General features: G+C 30.2%; 1 protein-coding gene across 1 annotated transcript; it reads right to left on the bottom strand.

Moving 5' to 3' along the window:
* Window positions 1-2,518: 2,518 nt before the first annotated feature.
* On the bottom strand, window positions 2,519-5,497 carry LOC142613992 (gibberellin 3-beta-dioxygenase 1-like). Its single transcript, XM_075786520.1, has 2 exons — window positions 4,959-5,497; window positions 2,519-3,353 (listed from the first exon to the last, which is right to left on the bottom strand). The coding sequence occupies exons 1-2, from the start codon at window positions 5,432-5,434 to the stop codon at window positions 2,768-2,770; spliced, it is 1,062 nt and encodes a 353-aa protein (XP_075642635.1). The 5' UTR covers window positions 5,435-5,497; the 3' UTR covers window positions 2,519-2,767.
* Between the last annotated feature and the right edge of the window lie 5,424 nt (window positions 5,498-10,921).

Genomic DNA, 10,921 nt, shown 5'->3' with positions numbered 1-10,921 from the left:
TTTAATTTTACAATTGATATTTAATACTTAAAATATAAAATTTTAATTTACATATGATTCTTAATAAGGTGTGCATCATGGCATAATACTAATTGTTTATAAAATTATTAAGATAAATCAATTAAAAAATGCATTAGTTTTTAATTTTTAAAATTGATTTATCTGATTGCGAACTTTTTTTTTTTGTGCTGAAGATTGCGAACCAATTCAATCATTTGCTAGACACTCCTTAATCAACACTCCTACTAAATAATGCAACAATTTATTCCCTTTTTTTTATTATAATGAAAGTAACATTTTGTTGTCTTGTAACATTTTGTTGTCTTGTACCATTACCACCACATGAAAGAGATTTAGACACTATAATAAGAAACAAAAGGATGTCATGTCTCCCATCAAAGAAATAAAAAAGATGTCGTGTGTCATGTAGATTCAAATGTGGACAGAACTGATGTCTTTGTAAGAATCGTTTATATTCCAACTTGGAGATAATTTTTTGTACTTATATATGAGATTTGATGCCCCTTTTTACAAGTTGAATTAAGTATACGTAACCTAAAATATCTCTTCCCCATTTTCTAAGCTTAGAGGAATATGCTGGCGCAGAGAGAGACAGAGACAGAGAGAAAGCCCAGTATTTGAATGACTAATCAAAGTTTTATTTTTTTAGAGAGGATGTGACTAATCAAGTTCAGTGTCAAATGTGTCAAAGGTATGATTGATTCACCATGCGCGGTTGACTACAACAACCACGCAGTGTTAATATCTCCTTTTAGCTGGCGTACAAGTGGTGAACCTATCCAACGGGCCCCTTATGAACTATGATCCTTATAATATTTTTTGTTTTTATTTTTTCTAAACGGGTGTTTAGAATGCGTTATTCCCTTAGGTGTATGTAGTTTTTCACCCCCACAAACCAACTAATTACATGAAAGAATTTCTTAAAGATAATCTCAAAATATTGAATAGGAGTTTTGAATCTAAAACATTGCGAATCTCAAATCGCTAGATCAATCCTTGAGTTTAGGGTTCTTATCATTATTATTATTGTTATCATAACAATGATATAATTGTTGTTATTGTTCTTTATTATTATAATATTTGTTTATTATTGACACAAAGTAAAAATGGGCACACTTTGTTTGTTTAAGCTGTTCACATCACACTTGTTTTTATTCTAATAATCTAACGCTTGATAATTCAAACATGTTCGAAAAAAAAAAACCGTTGTTTGCAATATTCTATACGTTCCTCTAGTTACATCACATCCTCCCCCTTTTTTTTTGGAAGAACGTTCTCTCCCTTTTAAAATAAATAGATAATGGTGAAGATTTATTTTATCATGAACTTAAAATTATATATGATATGATGTTATTTAAAATTTTTATTCTAACAACTAAAAAATATTAACTGATTTTAATGTTACATCAAATGTCTCACCCTCTAATTTATTATCATATCCAATTGTTGTATTTATTAATTTTAATTTAAAATTAACTATACAATATGCATATAATAAGTTTGCACAAGAAGTTTGCAAATAAAACGGAAATAGATAACTTGACTAATATAAAAATGGAATCAATATGAAATGTTAAAATGAAAATTTTGAAACCTAAACAGTCAAAATGAAACAATCCTAAAATTTAAGTGCTAAAAGTGTACTTTAGTCTTATTGTGGGGGTACAAAACCGATAACGCAACAGTTTGAATTACCCATAATCTAATTTACTTATTCTCATACTCCAAAAAATTGCTAAGAAATATTTAGTTAAATATACAATATAAAGTTGTTTATAATAAAAATTGAATCAATAATCATGTGGTGTTAGTTTACTCATTTCTCAAATACCATGAAATTTTTCATTAAAGAACTTTTAAAACAAATATGTATGTACACATCAATGCACATATGTATGTGTGTGTGTGTATATATATATATATATATATATATATATATATATATATATATATATATATATATATTTATATATATTTTATATATTTTTAATTTATTTTAAATATTAAAATATCCCCCCCCCCCCCCCCCCCCCCCAATTTGAAATTTCTGGTTCCATCTTTGTTTATAAATAATTTCGTCTAGTGGGAAAGGATCCAAAAGACAAACATATTTAGTATTTGCTTAATTAATATACAGAAACATCTTTTCTTTTTCTTTTTTTTCTTTTCTAAATTACAACAAGTAAGAGTGGGAGGTTTTGAACCTAAGTTTTTCCATGAAGATAATTAAACAATTCCATTAAAATATAAGATTCTTGACAACAAAAATGTCTACGAATTACATAAAAAACTAAACATATCATGTTAAGCGAAACTTTTGTCTAGTGCAATGCACCAGATTGAACATAATGTAGACACATGATAATTTGGACACACCTTTGCATCATGCCACCCGCCATATAACTTAATTTTTGGTCTAAGCGTTTTGCACAAGTACCCAAAATCATAACACGGCAACAGACACAACTACAAGAATCATATTATCTTCTGCCAATGGGACATTTACGGTTAGAAATATTGCATATATAGGTTCATTCATGCAAGTTATACTTACCCTAATTCTCATACTATTATAGATTTGCACACTTATTGTACGTACAAGCTTTTTGTGCACACCACTCCTCTTATTTTAAACTACCAACTATTAACATATGTGATAGTTGACATCAATATATGACATAGATGAAAGTTTTGCTATCTAGCAGAACCCATAATCTCATTATTGGTGGGGAAAAAATCAACCCCCTTAAGCTCTAATAAACGAAAGTGCTTTCTCAAGATTCTGGGCCTTGATAGCAACATACTCTTTCACTGCAACAGAGCGGTAATGAGGAGCTTGAGCGGAGTTCAAAACTTCAGAGAAAGGAGAAAGAATGAAATCAATAGGAGGGCCGTAGAAGTAGGCAGTGGACAAGCGTTGCTGGGTTCCACTGACGACGACACGATGAAGAACGTTTGGAAATCGAGCATTGGTGAGGATATGGAAGAGATCACCCATGTTAACCACGAGTGCACCTTCAACTGGAGGAACTGGAAGCCATCCACTTCCGTCTTTGAAGATTTGGAGGCCGTTTGTTTGAGTTTGGTGGAGGATAGTCAAGAGGAAAGTGTCGGTGTGAGGGGCTAGACCCATGGTTTGGTTTGGTTCTGGACATGGGGGATAGGAATTTAGCTGTAAAGCTGCGCTGACAGTACTAGTACTTCCAGAGTCATTGCTGGTTGAACTTAGCCAGCTTATTTCTTCGTCAGAGATGTTCAAGGACTTGAAGATTAGGCGGGTTAATCGCTCTGCCAAAACCTTCATTTTCTTCTGATAATTTACCATTACATCACTGTAATTACAAGGATCCAAGGAGAACAAACAAAAGAAAAGAAGTTAGCAATTATTGATCGAGTTGTTAGAATAATGGTCAAATAATTAAATTTATTATTTTTTTATGGCTTAAACTTTTAAAATAATTGATATTTTATTGTAATATCAGATAATATCAATGATATTCGATCTCATTGAACAGAAGTGTTGGTGTGAAATATTATTCTTCGTATGCGTTTGGCTGGCATTAATTATTTTTGTCAACTTATTTTTGCTATTATTTATGAATTTTATTGCATTTTTTAGTATTATTTATGAGTTTCATTGTACTATTTCAGCTAACTTTTACCTTTATCTACAATACTTTTAGCAAAAAAATTATAGTTTTAGCAAAATAAGCAGAACTCAAATGGACTCTTCTTCTCATTATTAACTTCTTACTTCTATTAAAGGGATTATTTGGAATCAATTGCAAAAAAAATGATTTTATAGTTTGTATTTGGCTGTCTCCTTCAGTTCATACTTAGACCATCTAATCGAAGTTTGAAGATTTTGTGTCAGTGATATCAGTTTAATTAGCTAATTAAGAGTTTGTTTAGGATCCGCATATTTTGCTGAAATTAATTTTTTTAATACTAAAAACACTGTAGTAAAATAAGCTGAATAGTAAAATAAACTAACTTTTTAAGCTGGAGTCAAGCGCACACTAAATTTGGGTTTCCAAAAAAAAAGCTATGTTTGTTGAATTGAGGGATTCTTTTGAAAAAATCAAATGTTGTTTGGAAAATGGGATATAAGTTTAAAAGGAATTACTAAGGCACTATATACGGTTTTAACCTTATTCTAAGATTGTTAACATAGTAATTAATTAAACTCTGTCTCACTATTTGAAACTAGAGGATAGGCCTTAGTTTTCTCAACAAAGAAAAGAGGGTAGGCCTTAGATCTAAATCTTACCCATAAAATAAAGTGATTAATAAAAAATAAAAAATTAAGGTTACTGTATAAGAAAATGACCTCTAAACAAATATTGAGATTTCAAAACAAAGCAAATCTCTACTTTTCTCATTCAGACAAGTCAAAAAGCCTTCTATAACTCTGTCTTAAATGTAAAAGAAATAAAATATTTGCTTTACTTTGTCCCTACTGCCACGAACTATATATATAAAATTTGCAATTAGATAAAAGCCTTCTTCTTCTTGAATTTTTAATATAAAAATCAACATAGCTTCAAACATTATTGATTGTCTTATTTCTTTCAGGAATATTGTATATGAAGTTAATTAATAGCCAAGTGGCTTAGTATATCGCTTATCATGTTTTATATATAATCAGACAGATATTTTACACACCTTAATGCGCACATTACAAACAACTAAAAAATTAAAATCAATTAATTTTTAAGTTGTGTAAAAGTGTGTATTAAGCTGTGTATAATAACTAATAAACACTAATCATGCCATAAATAGTTAAATAAATTATATAGCCATCATTTGCATAAACCTATGAGAGTTTTTAATATACCTTTATCCTTGCTAACATATATATAGTGTTATATATATATATATAAAAGCAGCTAAAATTTTCTGAAATATTCCACGTGCATGGAAGTGCATGGACTTACCAAAAACGTTCATGGTCATGGGGCCAAAGTTCCTTAACATGATCAACAGGAGAACCCATGATGGTAAAACCTTCATGCCACATATACTTGGAAAAGAACGGCGTTATTCGAGCTATGCCGTATCCGGTGGCCCCACCAGGAGACCGTAGGGCCTTCAATTTTTGTCGAGCCGACAGAGCAAAGAACCTTGCAGCCTCGGACTTTACCTCCTCTATGAGACTCAAGGGTATCCCATGGTTCTTCAATTGGAACACACCCAATGTCTCACATGCTTTGCCTATAAGCTCTGTGGCATTGGAATCCTCGAGGTCGATCACAGGCACCAACGATTTTTCATGCTCATCGGAGCAGGCCCCAAATGATGAATCATGCCAAACATGCGAGTCAGGCACAGCTTCGAGAGAAGCAAAGTCTACGGGTTTGATATGCTGCAGATCGAGAGGGAGGGCTTCATAGGCTTCAGAGAGAGTACTCATGGTCACACTTCAAAATTGAAGCAAAGGGTTAGAACTTTGAGCTCTCTATTGTCTATGAGAACTGAGTATATGTGTTATCTACTAGAATGAACAAATGGGAGTGTATATATAGCGTAAAATTTACAATTTCCTAGTTACAAAAATATTAAGTTTTCCAATTAAATTTAAACACATTATTATATTTAAATTGAATTATTCTTTGAAAAAGATAATATTATTTGTGTTCATAGGCCAATACAATCAGATGTTTGAATTAAATAGAGGAACATAATTTATTTTTCTTAGGTTTTGGTTTATGTGTCTCTTTATTTTATACATATATAGATATATAATAATTGATGACATGGGATTAGGTTAAAATGATACAGTTGGGTAAGGGTGGCTGTTGGACGGACTGGTGTCTGTACGTGGTTTTGGATGGATATGATATTGGCCGAACATACGACAAAGGAAAAGATCAAACAAACCAAAAAGTCGTGGCATCTTAAAGACTCAAAAAGTAAACAGTTTCTTTGTTGCATGATGAGGTGGGGTTGGGGGGGCCTATTTTTTCTTTTCACTTTTGAGGAAAATGAACATGCCTTGTCCACAAGTTGGAAAATTAGTAGTAGGAGATAAGCTTGAGCAACCTATTGAGCTTTGTTTATTGTTTTCTCACACTCGTTGATACATACTTTTAGTCTGTTTGACATCAGTTTATAAATTTAATTTTTAGCTTTTAGCTTTTATTTATAATTTTTTTAAGCCTTACTTTTTTTTGCATTTTCTCTTTTTTTTTTTGAATTTTTTTAAGTTATAAATATACTTTAGCACATTTTCAATAAAAAATTTTCAGTAAAAAATTAGATAAAATATTTCCAAATGGACACTTTATACACATAACATTCATAATTTCATACATGATGTCCACATTTTTTTATTGATGTGTATTTTTAAAACATAAAATGAGTGATGTGTATAGATAATGTATAATAAATAGTATACGAGAATCAATGCCCTCTTGGAGTTTGGAACGTGTACGCTTTTGATGTCTAAAGAGCCACATGTTTGAAAAACTTAAAGCTGCAAGATGACCTTAGTTTTCTGAAAATTACATAAAAAACTCATGTTAATTTTGTCTCAACAAGTTCGTCGAAGAGGTACAAATTTCTAAACTAGAATGTTTTTGTCAATTATATCGGTTTCTAGCTTCTATAGTTTTCATGGATTGGCCTCTAATAATTGATTGCTAAGAGGAAAGTCTAAGATTTTGAAAGCAACACAACAATTATTCATGTTCTACACAATTTTTTATTTTTGTCATTTTGTTTTCAAAACGTGAACTTGATTTTCAATATTCACATAATTTCACACACGCATATATACAGTAATCGAGAATTTTGAATGGAAACGTTTTCTAATACTGCCTCCCATTCATGGTGTCATTTTAAAGTCTTGTGAGTATTAATAAAGTAATAAATGGACAATAGTACTATATACCAATTCAAGGCGATTGTACATTTTTAAAGTCTTGTGAGTTGTATTTGATATGGGAAAATTCAAGTTACTCCTGCATCTAGATTACTGAGAATGTGACATCTTGTAATATTTTTTTTGCGAGAAAGTTTTAACCTATAACATCTTGATCATAGTTTTTTTATTATCAAACCAATACACCAATTAGTTTTTGATATAAACATTGATTGAACCTCATATCTCTTATTTAACCATCGAGACTTTACTAGTTGATGCCTTGCAATTTAGATGCCTAGGAATGTAATTATTTTTATTTTGGTTTAATTGAGAATTTAATAAGATTTTTAGAAATGTAAAATTATAATTTTTGATTTATTCATAAGAATCTTAAATAAATTAATTATTTTTTTCATACTATTCTTAGATTTGTAAATCCAATATCAAGTTTTTTTTTTTAATCTTCCTCCAAGTAAATAATGACAAATAAAGTATCTAGAGTATTGTATCACCATAATCATGCAAAATCTTGTATCTAAAATTATATATATATATATATATATATATATATATATATATATATATATATATATATATATATATATATATATATATAAAATTGTCAAATGCTGAATGAGGAATTTTTTGAAGTTCTCACTTGCGTTTGATAATAGCAAATTTGAAAAATCTGAAGTTCAACCAAACAAAGCCATTAATCTAAAAACAAAAAAACAAAAAACCAAATGAAGCCACCATTTCAGATTTATATTTTTAGCAACTAAACAAACCCATGATCTGAAATACAAATAGATACAATATTAACAAATTTCCATGAAATAGATCCATTTATAATTTGTTGAGCAACACACACACACATAACAGTAAAAGTGTATACCTAACAACAATGGAGGGTTTCCTTCAAACTTTTTTTTTTCTCACGTGAAACCTGGATAGAACTTTACTAATAAATATATCAACAAAATTGCCTACCCTATTTATATTGTTTTGGCCTGAAGAGTTAAAGATAAGGAAATAGATATTAATGATTTGTTTTATGTTTTCTCTCCATTGCTAAGGACAACATTCCTAAGAATCCTAAATCAGATTCTTGTTATAAGTCTTGCCTTAATTAGGTTTTTTTTTTTTTTTTTTTGAGTCGGTAAAATGGAAAAGCATTGGTTAGACTTAGACCAAAGAAGCCTTCTTCATTTGACCATTTATTCTGACTAAAACCTAGGTTAGTTGTTACTTGGAGGCTTGGAGCTTTGCAATAAGTCCAAAATTAGTAAGACAAAATTGTTTTGATCAATGGCCCTCATGGAAAATATGTGAGGCTGGAGTCAAAAAAGCACATGATTAGAATAGAGAAATTAAGGTCCAATTTCAAAGGAGTAAATTAAGCATGGAGACTATTCTAAGTTATCAATAATGACCCCTTTTGTCTCTTAAAAGTAATTTCATTTCATTGGAGCCAATTCTATGGAATTTCAGAAAACAAATCAATATTTTGTTTCCTTTCTTGGAAATTGCAAGTCCAAAAATTCCAAATTCAATATATAAATTGCAATTACAAAGAGTAGTTGAATACGAAAAATTCTTAGGTACTCACGGAACACGGAAAAATGGTGCTCCCTCCTCTCACATTCATGGTGGACCCCACCATGAATTTAATGAGTGGATCCCACCATGAATATGAAAGGGGGAGCACCATTCTCTATATTTCGGGAGTACCTAAAAATTACTCATTGAATACAAGTACAACTAGCGTTAGGTTCATTGTACCATTATACTACATTTATATGGTGTAGGCGTGTAGCACACATTCAACGTATATGAAAGGTCCCGCTCCAAAAGAAAAAGTATATGAAAGAAGTCCATTGTTCATCATTTTGCACAGTTCAATATGGTAAGACTTCAGTTTTAAACATAGTATATCATAGCAAGTTTCAAACCATGTCTCCATGTTACTTCTCATTCAAAAATTTATCACGGGTTGGCCTCCATTTAATATGAGCAGTTTAGATTTACATGTGAAGGAGAGTATTAGATTAAATTATTAAAAATTAACAATTTCCTAATAGCTTAAATTTTTGGCATTTTGAGATAACTGGTAATTTATCATAGTATATAATTATGAGAAAACTTCAAGACAAGTACACTACCTTTTATTCAAAAAAATAAAACCTTTGATCCCATCTCTAGAGATAAGTACCATCAATAACAAAATAATCTGACATATCCATCGAGTTTCCTTTCAGTCTTTATTGACCCTAAGCTTACTCAGGTGCATACTGGGTAGGTAATTCCACAAATTGTCAGTCCATTACAAGTTATTGCTTCCTTTTTAGTGACTCGCCCATCTTGGTGCAACAAGAAACAAATTGTTGTTGCTCAATCCAGTACCAAGGAAGAATATCTTGTACATGCCAATTTTCCGAAAGTGTACCAAACTTGTTGAGATTGATTGCCACTTTATTCTTTATTATCAACTTTAGGGTACTATACAGCTACAATTTGTCTCCTCATAAGATCAATTAATTTAGTTGATATCTTTACCAAGCTTCACCAGGGTACCTTCATGAATTAGTTTCCAAACTCAAGTTGTTCTCCATTCATCCAACATGAGTTTGGTTGGAGGCTGTTCAAATGCAAATTAACCAATCGGGCTTTAGGTCTATTGTACTATTGTATTGCATTTCTATTGCTTGGATAACATGCATACTTTACCCATACAAAGGATGTTGCTTGTACATCATTTTACATAGCTCAATACAATAAGACAATCTTTAGCAAGTAATAATGAAAGTAAGTTACCCAAATTTAAATCAACTTATAATAATCCCAAGCCTTGGCTTAAATTATAAATTCTAATCTCTAACTGTTTCATATAATTATTTCTTATTATAAAGAGAAATGCTATATTTACAACATTCTCACAACTTGTTATAGATTGTTATTGGTGGGATAAATAAGTAATTTTAATGATAGATTTAAATTATAACCAACACTACAAAAAACTGGGCCTATAATGGCGTTCAGGGAGTCCTATAGTGGTATTTTAAAATAATGGGTCTATAATAGCGTTTCTAAGGGCCTATAGTGGCGTTTGTCCTGGTTTTACAAACGCTGCTATAGATCTTTTAAAAAAAACTACCCAAAAAAATAAAATTAAAAAAGGATCTATAATGGCGTTTGAAAAACGCCACTATAGGAACTTTTTATTTTTTTATTTCATTTTTTATTTTTTTCCCCCAGTTGGGTTTTTTTTAAGGGCTAGCTAGAGGACAAAAAATACCTATAGTGGCGTTTTCAAAACGCCACTATAGGAGGGGGTCTATATACCACTTTTAAAGAGAAAAATGACCTATAGTGCCGTTTGTATAGTTTTTTTTTTTTTTTAAGGGTTAGCTAGAGGACAAAAAAGACCTATAATGGCATTTGTCTCTAGGCACTTTTTTTTTTTTTTTTTTTTTGGGTGGGGTTTTTTTGATTAGTAATTAATCATCTATGAGTTTTTGTGAAAAATTTTGTGGATGTAGCAATTCTTTATCATAAAACATTAAAACCACATACTTTATGCTACTATATATTTACATACGTTGATATGCTATTTTCTCAGTTTGTTTCGATAAAAAAAATTTATGAAAAATATTTTCTTTGTTAGTCAAAAATATTTTCAAGAAGAGTGATTTATTTTTATTGTTTGATTAGAAACTCTAAAAATAAATTTTTTAGAATTAATTCTCAAGCATAGTAAGTGGAGTTTTATAATCCTTTTACTATTTTGGTGGGATTGTATTTCTTTAGGACCCTTTTTAGTTTTTAGGTCTATCCGTCTATGGATTTGTAACGAATTTGTTTTTGAATAATATATATTTATCTATGTTATTAAGGACTACTTTAACGAAAGCTCTTAGAGCAATTGTTAATAAACCATAATAGGAAAAATTTTACACTATATTCATGGGAAATATAAAAATTTGTCAATAATTAATATTTATTGTTTTATCATTCTCCCAATAAAATGTTTCTAAA

Source organism: Castanea sativa, chromosome 10, assembly GCF_040712315.1.
Source record: "Castanea sativa cultivar Marrone di Chiusa Pesio chromosome 10, ASM4071231v1".
Classification (NCBI taxonomy): Eukaryota; Viridiplantae; Streptophyta; class Magnoliopsida; order Fagales; family Fagaceae; genus Castanea; species Castanea sativa.
Note: the sequence above shows the minus strand (reverse complement) of the source record. Positions and strands in the feature narration are given on the sequence as shown.

Bases quoted from the DNA above. Each gene is read 5' to 3' on its own strand.
- LOC142613992 (XM_075786520.1), bottom strand. From the start codon at position 5,434: ATGAGTACTCTCTCTGAAGCCTATGAAGCCCTCCCTCTCGATCTGCAG. The intron at 3,354-4,958 runs GTAAGTCCATGC...TTGTAATTACAG, and splicing joins CATGACCATGAACGTTTTTG to TGATGTAATGGTAAATTATC.